At 41.8% G+C, this 22902-nt stretch overlaps 1 protein-coding gene across 2 annotated transcripts; it reads right to left on the reverse strand.

Annotated features, from left to right (window-relative positions):
* Positions 1-274: 274 nt before the first annotated feature.
* Positions 275-20659, reverse strand: LOC109872926 (A-kinase anchor protein 10, mitochondrial). Of its 2 annotated transcripts, XM_020464350.2 has the most exons (15): positions 20412-20653; positions 17551-17598; positions 16708-16902; positions 13981-14514; positions 13459-13557; positions 13096-13180; positions 12726-12849; positions 12347-12483; positions 9632-9776; positions 7423-7587; positions 7052-7164; positions 6331-6413; positions 2416-2468; positions 2215-2307; positions 275-2062 (listed from the first exon to the last, which is right to left on the reverse strand). In XM_020464350.2, exons 1-15 carry the CDS (start codon positions 20431-20433, stop codon positions 2057-2059), a joined length of 1902 nt encoding a protein of 633 aa, XP_020319939.1. In that variant the 5' UTR covers positions 20434-20653; the 3' UTR covers positions 275-2056. The 2 variants fall into 2 exon arrangements, with proteins under 2 accessions (XP_020319939.1, XP_031664414.1); XM_031808554.1 differs by lacking the exons at positions 275-2062; positions 2215-2307; positions 2416-2468; positions 6331-6413 and having other exon boundaries at positions 7060-7187; positions 20412-20659.
* Positions 20660-22902: the final 2243 nt, after the last annotated feature.

Here is a 22902-nt window from a genome sequence, read left to right on the forward strand (position 1 = left end):
TAAACATTTGCTAAAGTGTCCATGTTTAACTACAATTGTCTGTGGGAAACAAGAGGAACTAATATTTACAGTGAAATAACCTAGTCCTAATTATTATTATTGGACAAAACGCTATTTTTTGTCGTTTAAACAAACATCCAAATCACTGAATATTATATACTTATTGCTAATAATTTGTAGTTAGACATTTATCTTTCTCATTTATGTTTCAATACAGTCCACATTGCCCCCCACTGGTTAAATGGCATTGCAACAAGAAAAATCTGCTATTTGCTATTTGATAACGTTGCCTACTTTAGCTACAATATAGGCAGAAAGGTTTTATTACATGAATGCCATAAAATATTTACAATAAAGTATATCATACTGTACAACATAAAATGAGGATAAAACTATTTGGATGAGCAAAACTGCAGCAACAACACCAATAGAGCTTATGCAAAAGCTAACCACACACTTGAAACTGCACTGGGATGAGCATTCATTTGCTGAATTACAGGTTGCATTACCATCTGGCAATACTAGAGGTTAAATACCCAAGTGCAATTAACAACGTGATGGCCACAAACTATGACCAGCCAACAAGCTAATGACGACTGAAATAGAGCCAAATCCATCCCTGTTTGGCAGCAGACAAGATTTCATACATAATCAGTGCAAAGAGAAAGAAGTCTGTAATTTTCCATCATTGGTAGCATTTCTGTCCCTTCTGTATAAAAAACAAAATAGACAAACACAAGGCAATAATATATATATATATTTAAATCAAACACAATTTAAATATATTATAGATTAAGAACACATAGGTCAGAGAAACAATATTAGCGGTACATAGTACCAAAATAGTATTTTCTGGTTCTTTTCCCACACATCTCAATGAGGTACAAACAAAGTCATAATAATCTTAACATTACATTCACTGAGTACACTTCAATGAGATTTGCTTAAACATTGCTTTCGACAGTACATACAACAAAAAAAACTGCAACAATCACCATAAAAAAATTACTAACATTAATATATGGAGGTAAACCAGAAATGTACATATTTATAACAATAGATGGAGTAGCCTGGAGTTCTTCTTTCATTGCAACTGTAGCACGTCTTCTTCAGGCCATAATACCACGTATCTATTCATTAGCCTATGTTCTGTAATGATATGGACAAGGTGCCAGGGGTCGCCAGAGCTACAGGTAGATGGCAAGACCAGGAAATCAAGAAGGTCCATTCCAGTTTGACTGTAACATGTCTGACCTGCTCTAGAAAGTACATTTGGCCACAGCCAGGAGGGTAGGAAAGGAAAACTCTGACTCACCATCTCATCATAGTAACCCACCCCACTGACAAAATACACCAGGACTGCCAAGGAATATGAGCAGGATACGCATCTGCCGCAAAATAAAAATGCACAAAGCCCCTACTTCCAGCTGGAATTTGTGGGGGGCATTAGTCTGACCACTTTCAAATGGATTTAATCTAAAAACAAAGAATGAGGAATGGGCAAAGGCGGTAGTGGTGGTTGGGTTACGGAGAGAAGATGGCGAGGACAACCTAGTCTTCTTAGCGATTGCTTAGTGAAGGATGCTTCAGGCCCCTGCAGGCTCCCTCTTAGATGGCATGGTAACAGAAGTAACCACGGCAGCACCATTGCTTTCTGAAGTGCTGCTCTTTCTGACAGCTCCCGTTCAGCACCATTTTGCGTCCTTGTTTGTCATCCCTCCTTTTTGTTCTGGAAGGAAGGAAGTCGGGTGCTCTTTGTGCAACCGCCTTGTTGGCTTTTCTTTTCCTCTTCCACTTCATTTGTTCAGAGATACCTTCATAGTGTTACGACGATATACTTCAAGTCTTTCGCTCACGCACATATATTCACACACAAACCAGTACAAGTTGATGCAGGAGATGATGGAATGCTTTTGTTCTTCTACCTTCATTGATGTGTTTCACCATAAGCTGAATCCAGTGTGCAGTTAATCACTGGACCAGGTGACATCTGTCTGTCACGGTCTGTCTCTATAGGATGAAGGGAGTGACAATCTTTTGGTTCTCCACTGGAGGGTCATAACTAGGGAGAGAGATGGACAATGAAACATGGACAATCATCATACAACAGTAAACTTGTCATGACTGAAGTCATTTTATTTGACATAGTTGACTACTGTATTAGATAAATGCAATGGCTTGGGGCATACAGATATCCGGAACAATTTGACATACCTTGGTGGATTTGTCAGGACTGTTGTGGTGCGCCTGGTGTACTACGTCATTGACGATCATCTTAGCGATCTTCCAGGCCATTTCCTCCTGGGCCTAAACACACACAGACAAGTTACAATTCAATATGTTCATCATTCCTATTATTCATTAGTTCAAACAGATTGAACACAAGAGGAGCTTGTTTTGTTGGTGTCTCATCACCTCATCGGAGTTGCCTTGAACAAGTTTCTTCATGGCTAGAGAAAGCATGGAACCTGTGAGGAAAGAGAGAAGAGTGAGTGAAGAAGATGTAAATATTCAGAGGACAAGCCTCTCATCTATTGTTCCTCTGAAACAGGTATTGCCAAACTGGGGTAAGCAATGCCATTGGGGGTACAGCAAATAAAAATGTGATTCACATAAAAAGTTAAATAATAATAACATTTTCAAACAGTCCATTTATATTTTCCAAGGGGGCTATACATTTGGGCGAGATTTTTTTCTCACCCGAGTAGCCTCGTTTCACTGCCAACAATAAAATTAAACCATCTAGTGTTCAGCGAAATAACAACACAATGTCAAATACAGGTAGCCTAGTCAAATAATTAACATCCAATCACATTAAACGTTACTCTCTCGTGGGTATTCCACTAACGGTCCGTATGTAGCCAAACGTAACTGCTGCTCATTCCGTTTGCTCGAAAATGTATAAATGGTTCAAAAAAAGTAAGGCCCGCGTCCATAAAGACACATACCAGCTCTACTGGTAGTACTGCTACTACCAGCAGTACTACACCTGCACCTGTCGACGACAAGTTGTTCTGCTTCCACGAGCACATCCAATGCTAGTATCAGTAATTCTACATTTGTTGTTAGCCCAGCTAGCATGGACACTGACAGTTGTGAATCTGTTGCAGCTGAAGAGCTACTGCACCCTTACCCAGGAAAGCACCGAACAACAAACAGGGACATTGGACCATCGAAGAGGCGCAAATATGATGAGATCTACATTGACTTGGGGTTCACTTAGATTGGGAGTAGTGCCTTTCCTCAGCCACAGTGTGTTATATGTGCAAAAGTACTATCTCACAACTTGATGAATCCTTCACTCTTGTGCAGACATTTAGAAACAAAACATGCCAATATGAAAAATAAGCCACAAGAGTGTTTGGAGCGAGAATTAAGACGACTTTCGAGTAGTAAGACATGTATAAAAGCAACAGATACCATTAATAAGAAGGGGCTAGAAGCATCTTATATGGTGAGCTTCCGATTGGCTAGGACAGGCTAGCCCCATAATATTGTGGAGGACTTAATTCTTCCTGCTGCCGCAGATATGGCTGGGACAATGCTGGGGGTAAAGGCCCAAAACAACTATACAGAAAACGCCTTCATCAAACAACACTGTTTCACGAAAAATCGGTGACATGGCAGGAGATGTTTTGAAAAAATTACTGCTTCGCATACAAGCCAGTGAATTCTATGCATTACAGCTGGATGAGTCAACAGACGTAGCAGGCCTGGCACAGCTCCTGGTATATGTCCGTTACGTTTATGGGGGGTCAATTAAGGAAGACATCCTCTTCTGCAAACCACTGGAAACCAGGACAACCGGAAATTATATTTTTAAAGTTCTGGACAGCTTTGTGACATCAAATGGACTTTGGTTGGTCAAGATGTGTTGGTATCTGTACTGATGGCGCAAAAGCCATGACAGGGAGACATAATGGAATGCAGTTGCTCCCGACGCCACTTGGGTACACTGCAGCATCCACCGAGAGGCTCAAGCTGCCAAGGGAATGACAGACAGTTTGAAATACACTCGTGTATTTTCTGCACTATGCAATGATGTGGGCAGCGACCATGTACAGCTTTTACAACATACAGAAATGAGTTGATTATCAAAGGGGCAAAGTATTAACACGTTTTACATTTTTTTATTGGGAGACGAGCTTAAAGTTCTTTACTGACCATAATTTTCACTTGTCTGACCACGTGCATGATTTCTCACACGACTGGCCTATCTGGGTGATGTTTTTTCCTCACCTGAATGATCTGAATCTAGAATTACAGGGACTCGCCTCAACTACATTCAATGTGCGGGACAAAACTGAGGCTATGATTAAGAAGTTGGAGCTCTTCTCTGTCTGCATTAACAAGGACAACACACAGGTCTTTCCATCAATGTATAATTGTTGTGTGTACAAATGAACTCAGGCTTATGGACAATGTAAAATGTGACATAGCGAAGCACCTGAGTGGGTTGGGTGCGCAATTACGCAGGTACTTTCCCGAAACGGATGACACTAACAACTGGATTCGTTATCCCTTTCATGCCCTGCCTCCAGTCCACTTGCCGATATCTGAACAAGAGAGCCTCATCAAAATTGCAACAAGCGGTTCTGTGAAAATCTTCTTTAAAATCGGAAGCCACTGCCAGATTTCTGGATTGGGCTGCGCTCAGAGTATCCTGCCTTGGCAAATCACACTGTTAAGACACTGATGCCCTTTGCATCCACATACAGTGGGGCAAAAAAGTATTTAGTCAGCCACCAATTGTGCAAGATCTCCCACTTAAAAAGATGAGAGAGGCCTGTAATTTTCAAGTGGGAGAACTTGCACAATTGGTGGCTGACTAAATACTTTTTTGCCCCACTGTACCTATGTGAGAGTGGATTCTCAGCCCTCACTAGCATGAAAATGATATACAGGCACAGACTGTGTGTGGAAAATGATTTGACTGAGACTCTCTCCAATACAACCCAACATTGCAGAGTTATGTGTATCCGTTCAAGCACACCCTTCTCGTTAACCTGTAGTGAGTTATTCACAATTTTCAATGAACAAATAAAGGTTTATATGTAAGATGGCTAAATAAAAGGGCTAAATGATTGATTATTATTATATTATTATTTGTTCCCTGGTCCTATAAGAGCTCTTTGTCACTTCCTACGAGCCAGGTTGGGACAAAAACTCACACTCATTCTTGTTATTATTTTTTAAATTACCCCTTTTTCTCCCCAATTTCGTGGTATCCAATTAGTAGTTACAGTCTTGTACCATCACTGCAACTCCCGTACGGACTCAGGAGAGGCGAAGGTCGAGAGCAGTGCGTCCTCCGAAACAGAACCCAACCAAGCCGCACTGCTTCTTGACACAATGCCCACTTAACCCGGAAGCCAGCCGCACCAATGTGTCGGAGGAAACACCGTACACCTGGCAACCGTGTCAGCGTGCACTGGGCCCGGCCCGCCACAAGAGCCGCTAGAGCGTGATGGGACAAGGACATCCCTGCCGGCCAAACCCTCCCCTAACCAATACGATGCTGGGAAAATTGTGCGCCGCCCCATGAGTCTCCCGGTCGCGGCCGGCTGCGACAGAGCCTGGACTCAAACCCAGAATCTCTAGTGGCACAGCTAGCACTGCGATGCAATGCCTTAGATCACTGCGCCACTCTGGACGCTCCACTCATTCTTATGTTTAAGAAATGTATCGTATAGTGTGTGTGTGTGTGTGGCAGGCTTACGATTGCAAAAAAACAACATTTGAGAGTGCGCTGACCGTGCTAGAGGGGGTACGCAGCTGGAGATTGAATGTTTGAAGGAGTACGGGACTATAAAAGTTTGGGAACCACTGCTCTGAAAGATACTAGGCATATGAGGTACATTTATCACAGCACAGAATTCTCTTGGAATGCGATCGATGCATTTGGAAGAAACTGAGGGCTAGAAAAGTTGGTTTATGATTAGAGCCATGAAATCTACTAAGAAAATGCATTCAACATATACAGGTTTAGTCCAGGACTTTTATATGGATTTCTTCTGTTCTCAGAGAACATTCTCTTCTAAGAAGTCCTAAATATTATATTCATGTTATACTGTATAGTCTTTTATAAGAACTAAAAGCGCCTTGCGTTGTATTTGGGGTGCCCCACATATTTAAACCTACTTTCTGTTTGCGGTTAGGATTAGAATAGAAGACAATACCCACACCATGCATGCTTGAGAGACATGACACAAATTATACAGGCAACAATGAACAGTAGAGAGAAAAAAAGGAGAGAAGAGAGGGAAAAGAGACAAAATAAGAGAAAAGAGAAGCAGAGAAAGAAAGGTATAGATTGTCAATGTAAATTACCTTTGGATTTCTTCACATCCGGCTCTGGTTCGGCCTCCCTGATGAACTGGCCCAGCTCGTTCACTTTCCCAAACGTCATTCTTCTGAATAGAGAGGGGACATAGCCAATGATGTCATAGATACCAGATATCTATGGAGACAGCACCCTGTTACTAGACTGGTCCGACATTAGTTTGTGCTGTACAGCCAACTCCTATCGTCGTTGTCATTTGGTCCCAGCACAAACAGATCTGGGACCAGGCTAATCTCTTACTGCAACTAGGACACTACTGGGGCTGCACTATATCAGCCTGTGTGTTTGGCATATTAGACTGCTATAAGGTAATGGGGATAACCTACAAATCTGCCGTCACACTGAGGACCGCATGGTGGAGTCTTTGAAAATATGCTTTTTAACATCATATATTCATTCATAACATGTTTGTATTTGGAGTGGTTTAGGTCACACATCAGTGGCCATTACACTGGCTTACTTAGCTTGGATCAAAAGAACCATTTTGGGAATATTACATTAGTAAAATCAGGCTAGTTCAGGGGTAGAAATGGGGGAAATTTAGCACCATTATTTGACTATTTTCTAAAATATCATCCAGTAGAGAAACATATGGGGAAAAAAACACCAGATCAAATAGTTTAAATAATAAATGTTGTTTACAGACGACAGTACTTAGAGAATGCTGAAAATGTATATCTGAGAAGGCCAGAGGTTATGCAGATTTACCCAGCGTAGGGGCGCTGGTACAGGGACTCTGGATCCAAACTGGCTATGTCCACCGTTATCGCCTCGTCAAAATTTTTCAGGATTTTCACTGCTGCTACCTTTTTGGTAGCTTGCTGTAATGAGAACAAATATAATACTTTGCACAGTTAGAGAATAACTAGAGGGAATAATATTCCACGTACGAAGCTATTTACTCAAAGTTCATTATCTCCTAAACGGTTTAGGAGGGAAAATGACTAACAGACAAAGGTACGAGTGCTACTGCTGTTGAACATTCATTCATTCGAGTGCACATAGACAAACTTTTCAAAATGTCTCATGAAATTAAGAAAATGTCAGGGTGTGAGCAGGTCAAGTGTGGGGTTATCTACCTGGGTTTGAGAACCCTCGGTAGCATTGGTGCTGCGGTCACCATCTGGGGCCACGCCTTGACCGGGAGCGCTGGCCAGGACAAACTCATCCGCTCGGACAGAGTTGATAAGGTCACTCAGATACTTGTAGTAAAGGTTACTCGACAGGAAGCCTGGCATGTAGACCTGAGGGAAGAAAAATGACATGAACTTCAAATTAGCAAAGTTGAACTTGAAAATGCAAGAGGGACATGCCTTTCAGTCATAAAGGTCTTCCATTTTCTTCAGAGAATGGCAAAGTGTTTCAGCATCATCCCTAGCCTTTGGCAACAACATAATAACTCAAAGCCAAATCTTTGTACAGTTGAAGTCGGAAGTTTACATACACGTAGTTTGGAGTCATTAAAACTCGTTTTTCAACCCCTCCACAAATTTCTTGTTGACTATAGTTTTGGCAAGTTGGTTAGAACATCTACTTTGTGCATGACACAAGTAATTTTTCCAATAATTGTTACAAAGACAGATTATTTCACTTATAATTCACTGTTTCACAATTCCAGTGGGTCAGAAGTTTACATACACTAAGTTGACTGTGCCTTTAAAACAGCTTGGAAAATTTCAGAAAATGATGTCATGCCTTTAGAAGCTTCTGATTGACTCAAATTATGTCAATCGGAGGTGAACCTGTGGATGTATTTCAAGGCCTACCTTCAAACTCAGTGCCTCTTTGCTTGACATCATGGGAAAATCAAAAGAAATCAGCCAAGACCTCAGAAAACAATAGACTTCGACAAGTCTGGTTATCCTTGGGAGTAATTTCCAAACGCCTGAAGGTACCACGTTCATCTGTTCAAACAATAGTACGCAAGTATAAACACCATGGGACCACGCAGCCGTCATACCGCTCAGGAAGGAGACGCGTTCTGTCTCCTAGAGATGAACGTACTTTGGTGCGAAAAGTGAAATAAATCCCAGAACAACAGCAAAGGATCTTGTGAAGATGCTGGAGGAAACAGGTACAAAAGTATCTATATCCACAGTAAAACAAGTCCTTTGTCAACATAACCTGAAAGGCCGCTCAGCAAGGAAGAAGCCACTGCTCCAAAACCGCCATAAAAAAGCCAGACTACGGTTTGCAACTGCACATGGGGACAAAGATCGTACTTTTTGGATAAATGTCCTCTGGTCTGATGAAACGAAAATTGAACTGTTTGGCTATAATGACAATTGGGGGAGGCTTGCAAGCCGAAACACACCATCCCAACAGTGAGGCACGGGGGTGGCAGCATCATGTCGTGTGGGTGCTTTGTTGCAGGAGGGACTGGTGTACTTCACAAAATAGATTGTATCATGAGGCAGGAAAATGGTGTGGATATATTTAAGCAACATCTCAAGACATCAGTCAGGAAGTTCAAGCTTGGTCACAAATGGATCTTCCAAATGGACAATGACCCCAAGCATGCTTCCAAAGTTGTGGCAAAATGGCTTAAAGACAACAAAGTCAAGGCATACAAACCTGACGCACTTACACCAGCTCTGTCAGGAGGAATGGGCCATAATTCACCCAACTTATTGTGGGAAGCTTGTGGAAGGCTACCCAAAACGTTTGATCCAAGTTAAACAATTTAAAGGCAATGCTAACAAATACTAATTGAGTGTATGTAAACTTCTGACACACTGGGAATGTGATAAAATAAATAAAAACTGAAATAAATCATTCTCTCTACTATTATTCTGACATTTCACATTCTTAAAATAAAGTGGTGATCCTAACTGGCCTAAGACAGGGAATTTTTACTAGGATTAAATGTCAGGAATTGTGAAAAACTGAGTTAAATGTATTTGGCTAAGGTGTACATAAACCTCCGACTTCAACTGTATATTTATTGCTCTGGTACCACTACCTTCAATAACCCCAAAGGCCAATAACCCAATATGGTTCAATCTAATAATGTTTCCTATTGATTTTACAGTTGAGAGTTTGCAGAGTGACCCCTGTGTGTCCCGTATCAACAAATGTATTTGACCCAGGTTAAGAGAGTTGGGTCAGTAACCGGAAGGTCACTGGTTTGAATCCCGAGCAGACTAGGTGAAACATCTGTCTGTGCCCTTGAGCAAGGCATTTACCTCTAATTGCTCCTGTAAGTAACTCTGAATATGAGTGTTTGCTAAATGACAATTTATTTTTGTTTTTAGGTAAAATGTTACTGTGTGACTTTCAACCCCTCACCTTTTCCATGGTGGTCCAGGCCTGTCTGAGAGGAGTGGTGAAGCAGTCTGGTAGAGGCCCTCCTTCCCGGCATATATTAGACTCTATCTCCATCCGCACAGAGTCATCGAAACCCAGCGGTTTGGTGGCTTGGAGTGAGAAATACCTGGGGAGGGAACAGATCCCACCACTATTAAACTGGTGTCCTAATAAACAAGCCAGACTGAGTAATGCTGTAAAGGCAAATGTATAGTAAAGGCAAATGTATAGTAAAGGCAAATGTATAGTAAAGACAAATACAGTGTAAAGACAAATACAGTGTAAAGACAAATACAGTGTAAAGACAAATACAGTGTAAAGACAAATACAGTGTAAAGGCAAATACAGTGTAAAGACAAATACAGTGTAAAGACAAATACAGTGTAAAGACAAATATAGTGTAAAGACAAATATAGTGTAAAGACAAATATAGTGTAAAGATAAATATAGTGTTCAGATAAATATAGTGTTCAGATAAATATAGTGTAAAGACAAATATAGTGTAAAGACAAATACAGTGTAAAGACAAATACAGTGTAAAGATAAATATAGTGTAAAGACAAATATAGTGTAAAGACAAATACAGTATAAAGACAAATATAGTGTAAAGACAATGATGGTGTGAAACCAAAGATATTAAGCAAATACACTCAGTGGCTAGTTTATTAGGTACACCCATCTAGTACCGGCTCGGACGCACTTTCCTCCAAAACAGCCCGAATTCTCTGGGGAATGGATTCTACAAGGTGTCGGAAATGTTCCACAGGGATGTTTGTCCATGCTGACGCAATGGCATCATGCAGTTGCTGCAGATTGGAAGGCAGTACATTCATGTTGTGAACAGCCCGTTCCATCTCATCCCAAAGATGCTCTATTGCAGTGGTCACCAACCTTTTGAGTCAAGATCACTTTGAGTCAAAACGCAAGCCAAGATTTACTACTCATATATTTTTTTTCCAAACAGGACTTTAAAAAATATAAACCCATGCAACATGAACCAATTGAAAACAGTTCTGTAGCAATAAGGTTTGTGCAGTAGGCTATAGGCCCAATAAATTATCACTGTATATTGGCTTTACTTCAATTGCCCTGCCAATGTTGTTCTTCTCAGACCATTTTGAAATTATATTTTAACATTTTAGGTATATGATCACACTGGTAATAGATCCAAAGCTGAGTGAGCTCAATCTTTTAATTTTTTTATAGGACTTTCTCCGCTGAGAAAGGGGGACAGTCTTCCAGCTGATAGCAAAACTAGTCGCACTGCATTATTTCTGCCTTATGCACCAATTCATGTTGTTACTCCTATGATCAGAGAAAGTTAAATATTCTTTGATATTCGAAAAGACAAGCCACTAATAATAACAATGTTAGCTTATCGGAAAACGTTGCTATACTCATTCATTGCAGCTGTTGCAGTGCTGTTTGCAGCGTGAATGGAAGTAGGGAAAACACATTTTATGGCTTATAAGTGTTACTCATAAAAACAGCAACTCTTTGCTGTATTCGTTGAGTCTCTCTAGTCATGGTTTTAAACGTTTAGAAATCTCACAGTATCACATTTGCTATGCGTTCCAGGCTTCTTTTTACAGTCTACGGCTCGAGGAAACTTTGCAGGCACAGTGATCTGACCTCTCAATGGCCAGTGATAGTCCTATAATTGCACTTGATTTGCTCTCTGAGCCTGCTGGGTAGGCAGAGTTCTACCTTCAGACACATGAAGTTATTCAAAATGGGAACACTTTGCCTTCCTGGCGATAGGGCTACTAAATCAAATGCACCTACCACCAAAAGTGCAAAATATATAAAAATAGGAACACAAGGCTTTATTGTTTGTTTTTAACCAAAATGTTTGGTGATTGACTGGGAATGCCTTGGAGACCACTGTTCCAATGGGTTTGGTCAGCAACAATGTTCAGATACGCTGTGGTGTTCAATCCTTGCTCAATTGGTCTCAAGGGACCAATTGAGCAAGGAAAACATTCCTCACACCATTACACCCCTGCCACCAGCCTGTACCATTGACACCAGGCAGGATGGGGCCATGGACTCATGCTGCTTCTGCCAAATTCTGACTGACTCATCAGAAGACTAGGGAATGTTTTTCTCAATTGTTCAGTGTTGGTGATTGCGTGACCACTGAAGCCGCTTCTTCTTGTTTTTAGATGATAGAAGTGGAACACGATGTGATCGTCTGCTGCAATAGCCCATCCGTGACAAGGAGTTGTGCGTTCTGAGATTCCGTTCTGCACACCGTTGTACTGTGCCGTAATTGGTCTGTTTGTGGCCCGCCTGTTAGCTTGCAAGATTCTTGCCATTCTTCTTCGACCTCTCTCATCAACGAGTTGTTTTCACCCACAACACTGCCACTGACTGGATGTTTTTGTTTATCACACCAGTCTCAGTAAACCCTAGACAGTGTCGTGCGTGAAAAGCCCAGGAGGACGGACGTTTCTGAGATACTGAATCCGGCACGCCTGGCACTGACAACCATACCACACTCAAAGTCGCTTAGTTTTGCCCATTCTAATGTTCAATCAAACAGTAACTGAATGCATTGATGCCTGTCTGCCTTCTTTATATAGCAAGCCATGGCCACGTGACTCACTGTCTGTAGGAGCAAACCATTTTCATGAACGGGGTGGTATAACCTAATAAACTGGCCACAGTTTATATATAAAGAAACGGATGGCTTACTTGTCATAGAGGATCATGGCGTCATTCTGGGCCTCCTGGCCGTCGTATTGTCCCGCCATTGCAGCCAGCTGGTCCTGGAAGTTATCTGCTGCTAGCCAGAACTGCAGGATATTCACAGCGTCCTCCTTCTCCATGTACTGGAGAGACACACACCATGTTAGCTTCATTACCAATGACTCTTCTATTAACACCTACCATATGACACTAATGTCAAATAGAATAGAGAAGAATAGAATAGAAACAAACAGATTAGAAACACCAGTAGCACTAACAGCAATAACACCAATGAATAAAACAGCAATTAATATGAATTAACTTGATAACCACAGTATGTTATGTTTAAACAACATCAATTGTGGGGTCCAGTTGTTGTGCTCACCTCAGAGAAGTAGAATAGGGCCGACTCACAGAACAAGATGTCTGCCAGAAACACTGAGCCACTGGTCAACACTTCCATCTGGTACTTACAGAAATGATGGCTGCGCAAGAATTCACTAAAGTGCCTGGGAAATATAAATGATATGTGATCACATTTATGATAGAAGAGTGGATATACGAGTGGATAGGTGTATAAGAGAACATTGGTTACACCTTAATCATAGGAGACAAATCATGAACCATACAGAAAAACACTGGCATTCAACATGAACCATACAGAAAAACACTGGCATTCAACATGAACTCATATGAGAAAATGTCAATCTTTCAATGGATACTAGAACATGAAGACTGGAGAATCTAAAACGTACTGTTCCTCCATGATGGAGAAGACGACTGACTGTGCAATGACAAAGCAGTTTGGGTCCACCATTCCATCCTCGCCACAGATTTTAGCTGGCAAAGTGGAGAAAGGGACTAAAACAGTCACAATCACACAACGGATTATCAATTCATCCACAAATGAGTTATCCTGAAACTTTGCTAAATGTACTTCACAGACGAGAGAGGATTAGGGCAGATTTGATCTTTAACTAGGTCTAACCTTCATAGGAATGCATACAGTACTCATACAGTTCTGATAAAATACTCATACAGTACATACACACAGACTACACTGTCTTACAGTCAAAGTCAATACTAATGGAAAACAGGTGGGGGTACTAATTTCTTACCGACTATGTCGTTTCTAATCTGTTCTGTAATGGGGATGGGCCTAGCAGCGTCTGGAGAGATGTACTTGGTGAAGATGTTCACTGCATCTCTCTCTATACCTACAACACACAGGTGAAAATGGTTAACAGTCTGTCACAGGTGTCAAATTGTGTACAACTCAGATATTGTTACCTTCAACGTGCAATTAAAATAAATGAAACTTATTCTCACAGCCAGTTGTTTCACATGGTGGAGATTCAAACAAAAATAGCTAATACACAACCCTTACCTTGTCAGAGTGTTATGCAGTCATAACAGTAAGGTAGGAATATAGAGAAATTATGGTACAAACATGCATAAAAACACTAATTATAGCCCAACTCATAAAAAAGGATCGTGAGAACAGCCATAGCGTCTCTCTGTAACATTCACCAACAGCCGGCTCAGACACTCCAGGCTACTTACTTAACCATTATTTGTACAGGTAAATTAAGAACAGATTTTGATTTACATATTTATTTATGAAGACCAGTCAAACGTACTCTTCATGAGCTTGTCTGAGAGCTCCTTCAGGGCGTGGGTGGACTGCAGCTTGAAGGGGGTCCCTGTCCTGGAATTCTGCCTGGGGGGGGTATCTTCCCTGCTGGGGGTGCCTGGCCTCTGGTCCACTAAGGAGCTAAAGGAGTCCCTGTGGACGAGCTGCGCAGTGGGGCCTTCACTACTGTTACTGTTTATCTCCTGGGGGCTGGGGGTAAGGGGGTGAGATGAGGGGGGCCTGGAGACGGAGGGTAGGTCCATGTCTGGGGGGGAGGAGGGCTCGGGGGAGACAGGGGTGGAGGCAGGCTCGGCAAGGGAGCTGTGTTTGATGGAGTTGAGACTGTTGGCCCGGACCCGGCACCAGCTGGTTGAGCGGAAGCTCTCTGCCTCCAGCCAAAAGCGGACCAAGTGGTCGGACCCAAGGGCCTCCTGGAACTGGATGTAGTAGGGCATGGCCACATTGTCCCGCAGGATCTGGTCCACTGTCTTAGACAGGCGTGAACGCGTCTCAGAGGCCAGGTAGTTCACACTAGAGTGCCCTGAAAACAAACCATAATACTGAATAAAACCACTGTACAACCATAGAGTATGATCACACTGGACCCTTCTGAAACACACAATGAACCAATCAAAACATAAATCAAACGTCTTTATAAAGCCCTTTCTACATAATCCGTTCTTACAAAGTCTAACCCAGCCTAAACAGACACAGCGGACCACAGCATACTGAATGAAACCACACACGATCATCCATAATAAAAAAATAATACTTATCTAAAACTTATTCAACTATGGCACTGTTCCCGGGTCATATGATCAGGGAGGCCATGTGAATGTATGACTGAAGCCTGGCTGAAGGCCTCCATTACATAATGGACTAGAGTAGGAGCACTAAACAGTGATCTGGTGTTTTGTGATGAGTGTTGTGTGCTCCTAGTATCAGCTCCAGAGTGGGCAGGCTGCCACGTATGACTGATAACCGGCAGCTCAGCCCCCTCTCCCACCCCTTCACTCCTCTCTCCTTCCACCCCTCCCTTTCTCTCTCTCACTCCTGTACAAGAGTTCACACCCTCAGAGCACTGTCTGGGGTCTAGTCACTGTAGCACAGTATAGTCACGCTACCCTACTGCATTTCAAGGCCCTCCCCTCCCCCAACACCGGTAAGTAAAGACCTGTCCCATTTTTAAAGGAATACTTTGGGATTTTGGCAATGAGGCCCTTCATCTACTTCCCAAAATTCAGATTAACTAGTGGATACCATTTGTAGGTCTCTGTGTCCAGTATGAAGAAAGTTAGATGTAGTTTTGCGAGCCAATGGTAACTAGCATTAGCACAATGACTGGAAATCTATGGGTATCTGCTAGAATAGACTTCCAGTCATTGCACTAATTTAAAAAATGTGTAGTGTATCATTTATTTTTCAGTTTTAAATAGTTGCCTGCAAGTCTATGCATTTCCCATGGCTTATTTTGCTCTAAAATAAAAATGAAATACACAAAACAATGAATTTAGTAGTATTCATTTTATTAGTTATCCCTGACTGTCTAGCTTTTATTTTAGTTATTGTTAGTTCTTAAAGATTATATTATTTAAAAAAATATATAGGTCCATTAAATTGTCTACATACTTCAAATTTGGTCTTAGTTGTTTAAGTTTACACTTAGGGTTTTTAAAATGTATTATTTACACTGTTTGGAAAAATGCTTAGGCGGCCAACCCAATGATTACAACGGCAGCAGAAAAATACCTGCAGTATGATGCATGAGATATAAGGAGTTTTCCTGATCAGGTCCCTCAGGAAGAACTCTGGGCCCTAGTTATGAGTCATACTAAAAATCACGCTTGTGAAAATCTTTGCTGGTAGTGTGCTGGTTGGTCAAAAGGCTAACTCATGCAGGAGTGCGTAGCAGGATTAGCCTTGAACCAATCGCTTGTGGAAAGGCCAGGCCCGTTGGTATTTAAACCAATTCCACCAGCACCATATCCACCACCTACTATTATAACGTTGCATCAACTCGCTGAAGCATTGGCACACACGGTCCAGTCAGAAGGAGAACTTAAAAGAGAAAGATCATCCATTAAAATCACTCTTAAATAACTTTTTTTTCTCTTTCTTAGATCTAGGATGAGTTTGGCCTTTTATTAATTTTAATTTTATTTTACCCCCTTTTCTCCCCAATTTCGTGGTATCCAATTGTTAGTAGTTACGATCTTGTCTCATCGTTACAACTCCTGTACGGGCTCGGGAGAGACGAAGGTCGAAAGCCATGCGTCCTCCGAAACACAACCAAACCAAGCCGCACTGCTTCTTAACACAGCGCGCATCCAACCCGGAAGCCAGCTGCACCAATGTGTCGGAGGAAACACCGTGCACGTGGCGACCTGGTTAGCGTGCACTGCACCCGGCCTGCCACGGGAGTCGCTAGTGCGCGATGAGACAAGTATATCTCTACCGGCCAAACCCTCCCTAACCCGGACGACGTTAGGCCAATTGTGCGTCACCCCATGGACCCCCCGGTCGCGGCCGGCTGCGACAGAGCCTGGGCTCGAACCCTGAGTCTCTGGTGGCACAGCTAGCACTGCGGTGCAGTGCCCTAGAGAGTTTAGCCTTTTAAATTATAATAAATAAGAGCGGTCACTTAATCCTAGATCAGCACTTCTTCTCTGGAACGCTTGTGAAAACGTTTCCTGAAAACTATGAAACAAATCAGAAGAATACTGGAGGCACATACCCAGATCCCCAAAGTGTGCAGCCTCCATGTGGCTGGGCTGTTTCTTGAGGATGGCCGTGCGTCCGTGGGCAAAGGAGTCCATATTTGCAGAGATGGCGTTGATGGCCACATGGCTGGGCCCCGCCACCTCCAGGATGGCATGGTGGTTACGGAGGCTATAGGAGGGGGAGTGGGGGCTTGCTGGGGCTACCAGGGCTGGGGTTACAGGGGAGGAGGAGGGTGGAAACATAGGTATCTTATTTCCTTTGATCAATACAGAATGATGGCTTAGCTTTCTAGAGAGAAACCCAAAACACCAACAAAGTATGTTATGTACGAGGTTATGGCTTCTGAAAAAGGCCTACTTCTTTAACTGAATGGTATAGTGATCTAGTACATAACTGTGCCCAGTTAGAGCTCAGTGGGTGCTGGGACACTTTCTTTCTTTAACGCTGGGGTGTGGGGATTGCGAGACAGTGTGCTCTGTGTAAATGTTAACTTAGCCCTTTGAGCCTGTCTAAGAATATAAAATACTTCACTGGCATCTCTCTAAAAACTCTTAAACCCAATCATTTAAAGTCTGAACTTTGGACATAAATTAGGCCTACTAGCTGATATATGTGTGTTATTACCTAAATCAATACATTCTCTCTCAGTACATTTACAAAGACAAATATAAACACCTACAAAAAAATGAGTGAACATAACACTTCAACTAAAGAGACACTTGACTGCTTTCAAAGAACTTCACACAAGGACCTTATGTACTCTCTATTTTCAGGGCTGCTAAAAAATGAAACATCAGAGGGCAGCAGCACAGTATTATAATTTATCACTTCAAAGAATTAGTAGTTCGGTACCCACCTCTATTGACTTTTGCATCAACTGGTTGCTCGGGTTCCTTGCCTTTTGCTATGGGTCAAAAAGGAATTACATAGCATTGTAATTAGAGTAGGCTCTAACATTCACAATGCAGGGTGAGATCAGTGACCAGAATACTGTGCCTGAGTTTCATTGTAAGGTAAAGCCATATGGATGATGATGATGCAGTGTCACTGAAAACTTACAGGGATCATTTGGGATTTTGGCAACACGGTCCTGAACTCGTGGATATCATTTTTATGTCTCTGCGTGCAGTTTGAAGGAAGATGCTAACTAGCAGATACCCATAGACCTCCAGTCACTGTAGCAGATACCCATAGACCTCCAGTCATTGTGCTAATGCTAGTTAGCATTGGCTTGCCAAATTAACTTTAACTTCCTTCATACCGGGCAGAGACCTAAACATGGTATCCACAAGTTCGTCTGACTCTGTGGAAGTAGATAAAGGGCCTCATAGTCAAAATCCCGAAGTACCTTTAACTATACAGTTACATAATGGCCTAGGCCTGGTCGGGAAACAGATATGCCTGTGACAGTGGGATAACCTTGACTGTTAAGCAAACAAATAATTATAACTATTTCCCTCACTGTCATGCACAGATAAGACAAGGAGAGAGGCGCAAACTACTTGTGTGAGGCTCCTAATTGGAATAGAACAGAGTTATTCTTCACATTGAAGCATGGCTGCTATCTTACAAGGTGTGTTTATTGACTAGAGTGGCCTTGGTCTATCAGCTCGATGTCACTTTATTGTCATGTTACTGCAAAGAACCCTCATCATCACCATAAAGAACAGTCTGGAACCAAAGTCCTGTTTTTCTACACATTTCAGTCCTCCTCCATTAGATAAAGTAACAGAATATGCCTGGTTACAATTGTGTGGTGAAAGTGAACCTTTTGCGCATGACATAAATAGTTTTCCAGAGGCGCTTTCAGTGTTCAGTAGAGAAGTGGGGGAAAGATGGAAGGCTCTTTTTCATTTAGAGGCATCAGATGGTTAGCACATGGTTATGTCTACCCACCTCAAAGAGCTTTATGATTTCAATCTGTATATAAATAGGTCTCTGCATATGACTGATTGCTATCATCATCATTTCATATTATCCATGGTTTGCACTGTTGGCCAAATACTTTACAGTAGCTGTCAAGACAAATGTGTGTTGTGTGTGTGTGTGTTTTACTAGCCCCAGGAATGGAGGTCTATAGTTTGGGCTAGTGATTTACATGCAATCATTTTTGCTTTTATGTCTTCGGACCACAATTCCAAGGTAAATACTGAGTTAGCCTGGAGCAGTGGTCACCAACCTTTTCTGAGTCAAAATAATTTTCTGAATCAAAATCCCTTTCTGGGTCAAAATGCAAGACGAGATCTACAGCTCAGATTGAAAAATCATGACTTAAAAGCACAAGCCTATGCAACACTAACCAATGAAAAACAGTTATGAGGTTTGTGCAGTAGGCTACTTGAATTTTCCAGCCAATGTTGTTCTTCTCAAACCATTTTGAAGTTGTATTTCAACATTTTTGGTATATGATCACTGGTAAAATAATATTTATTTTATTACTTGTGAGGCACAGCTGAATTTGCTCTTTTTTTTTACTGGACTGACAGCCTGCAGCTTATGGTCAGTCTGAGGGGAGGGAGGGAGCAGAGGTTCTATGATCTCCTTACTCCTATGATCAGAGAAAGTGCATTATTCCTCGATATTAAAAAATATAAAAGCGCAAATAATAACAAAGATAGATTATCATAACATGTGCATTGTATGGCTTATAGACAGTGCTGCATAACAACTTAAACATGCATTTACTCATAAAAACTGCAGTTCTTTGCTGTATTCGTTGGTTTTAAAAGGTTTTAAATCTCACATTATCAACTTCGGTGTGCGTTTGAGGTTTCTTTTTACAGTCCTAGTGTGCGAAGAAACTGTGCAGACACCGTGATCTGAGCTATCTGATTGGCCAGCGGTGGAAATACAGTTGCACTTGATTTGCTCTCAAGGCCTGCCGGGTAGGCGGAGTTCTACCTTCAGACACATGAAACGGTTAAAAAAAGCAGCACTTTGACTTGCCGGCGCTAGGGCAGCTGAATCAAGTGCACCTACACTCAACAGCGCGAAACGAATAGAAATGCTAAGGCTTGATTTGTATCGTTGTTTTTTTACATACATGTTTGATGATCGACTAGGAATGTCTTGGAGATCGACCGGTTGGTGTCAACTAACCAAGAGCCATTAAACTAAACACCACCAGAATTTCCAACATGCCAATGAAGAATGCCTAGCCCTAAACCTACTTATAACGTTACTTGCATGGGGAGCTATCCATCCAACCACAATGGCATAGTTGACTGGCATGGAAGACAGCCAGTGACCTAAACTAAAGAAACATTACCGTGAAATTATTAGGAAATCACCAAATGTAAGGCTTTCAGGTTAATTAGTATCTAGGTAATAACCAACATAATCTACATTCTCCAAAAATTAATTGCTATCGATCATGGTCAGATATACTAGTAGCTAGCTGAGTATTAGCACCACAGCATCAGCTAGCTAACGTTAGCTACTTAACGTTAGCAGTAGCAAAAACTATTGAGAAGGAAAGCTGCATTAGCTAGATCGTGTGGCTGCCAGTTTTAGCTCTTCAGATTTGAAACACATAACCACAGAAACAAACTGGTATTTGCTATATTATCCAGCGGATATTTTGTCGGCGTGGACTTGACACAAACCTGTCAAGCGCATTCTCATCTGTCATTACTAGCCATCGCGCATTCCTCAACCTCTCCCGCGAGCCCCTTTACGCCCTTTGGCTCGCGCTAACCGGCTATCATACTTCCTTACCTTTCCTTCTGAAAAACGACATGACGATTTTCACGCTGTGAATGTATCCTCAGCTCAATGACAACATCCCGTGGATTCCCGAGTCCCTTCATTCATATACGTCGATTCTTGACGATGGTAATTGGTTTATTTGCGACCGAGGAGAATGGGCTGTCAAATCCCAAACTTCCCCCTTCTGCGACCAGTGGCCATATTGTCAATATTGTCTCACTTCCGGACATGATGATGCGGCAGCGTTGTGGGAAACTTGCATTATTTGTTAGTGACAGTAGAGGGCAGGATCCACAGTGGGGCTATTTTACTGTAGAACACTATACTAGGGGTGTAATCATTAGTCCAAACCCTAGTCGTGGTCCCAAAACGAGAGTTTCTATTTGACAAATTCAGGTATGTCCCGCCCAGTTTCGTTCGTTTTGCGCCCCATGGGTGTAATCGTTACTCCAAACAGTTAACGAAAACTAGCGTTTCAATTGGACAGGTTCAGCAACAGGACGGATGGCAGTAATGATTACACCCCTCTGCGAAAGGGAATAGAAAGGAACACTGCGCAACCTAGCTCTCCAACGTGCATGAGGTGCGAACTCAAGTGAAGAGGATATTCAGCAACTCTTGGTTAACAGTGGATGTTGATAATAATAGTAAAAACAACGCAATTCGGCACTTCAGGGTCTTACAGAAAGAAAAACAAAAGTAGACTTTTAAACATTTTCAAATTTCTAAAAGTCTAAATCAATCGCAATGGGAATACAAAATATTGTGCTTGGTTAAAGGGGCAATCAGCAGTTGCTACATTCATTTTTGGAATTATAATATGTAGGCTACCCATTGATTCTTGAAGAATATAACCTATAAATGCATCATGAGCTTAGTTCAACTGTAGTACCCCATCAGAACCAAAAAAAGAGATCAAATCACATTTGATTTGTCACATGTTTTGTAAGCAACAGGTGGAGACTAACAGTGAAATGATACTTACAGGCCCTTCCCAACAAGGCAGAGAGAAAAAATATAAATAATAGAAACAATAACACAAAGAATAAATACACAATGAGTCGCAATAACTTGGCTATATACCCGGGGTACCAGTACAGAGTCCATGTGCATGGGTACAAGGTAATTGAGGTAGATTATGTACATGTATGTAAGGGTAAAGTGACTAGGCAACAGTATAGATAATGAACAGTAGCAGCAGCGTATGTGATGAGTCAAGAGTTAGTGCAGTCGGGCACCTTGCAGTCGGATGCCAAGCAGTTGCCATACCAAGCAGGGATGCAGCCGGTCAAGATGCTCTCAATGGTACAGTTGTAGAACTTTCTGAGGATCTGAGGATCTGGGGACCCATGCCAAATCTTTTCAGCCTCCTGAGGGGGAAGAGGTATTGTCGTGCCTTCTTCACGGCTGTGTTGGTGTGTGTGGACCATGATAATTCCTTAGGGATGGGGTCACAGAGGAACTTCAAGCTCTCGACCCGCTCCACTACAGCCCACTACACCTTGTTTTACTGCAATGTTTGTAAACAAACTGAAACATGGTTAAAACTACAGTGCATTCAGAAAGTATTCAGACCTCTTGACTTTTTCCACATTGTGTTGCATTACAGTCTTAGTCTAAAATTGATTAAATAAAACATGTTCCTGATCAATCTACACACAATACCCCATAATAACAAAGTGAAAACAGGTTTTTAGAATTTTTTTGCAAATGTATTAAAACAAAAAAACAGAAATACTTTATTTACGTAAGAATTCAGACCCTTTGCTATGAGACTCAAAATTGAGCTCAGGTGGATCCTGTTTCCATTGATCATCCTTGATGTTTTTACAACTTGATTGGAGTCCACCTGTGGTAAATTCAATTGATTTGGAAAGGCACACATCTTTCTATATAAGGTGCCACAGTTGACAGTGCCTGTCAGATGCGTTGGGAAGAAAGCCGAGGAAGATGGCAGAAGTGGATGCTGAGTTTGAATTAAGCAGCGCGTTGAGTAAATTTGGTGAAGACTAATTTTCTGAATGGACAACAGTAATATCAAAAACTGGAACAAAAAGTCAATTGTCTAAAATTGGAGTGAAGGATACGTGTGTAAATGATAATTAATCGCTTCTTGTTGGGATGCATTTGTTGAGTAAGAATGCGTATGTGGGAAACCCGTTTGAGGTGTCAAAAATTGTGAAGTATGCGCTTGGAAAAGTGGAGTCTATCAAAGTGACCAGGAGTGGTCTTATTCTGATTGTATTTCTGAAGAGCAGAGGAAGATTGCAGTGGGCCTTAAAAGAATCCAGACAACAGAAGTTTTGTGTTTTGAACTTCGGGGTAGAGCACCTGTCAAAGGAGTCATCTCAGAGGTGACGATGGATGTTCCGGTTGAATAACTGAAGATAATTCCTGGTGTGGTTGGTTCCCGGTGTCTGACACGCTGGGTGAATGGAGAGAAAGAAGAAAGTCTGTCGGTCCTGTTGTTTTTTGATAAAGAGCAAATACCTATGCATGT

Source organism: Oncorhynchus kisutch, linkage group LG28 (assembly GCF_002021735.2).
Source record: "Oncorhynchus kisutch isolate 150728-3 linkage group LG28, Okis_V2, whole genome shotgun sequence".
NCBI classification, from domain to species: Eukaryota; Metazoa; Chordata; class Actinopteri; order Salmoniformes; family Salmonidae; genus Oncorhynchus; species Oncorhynchus kisutch.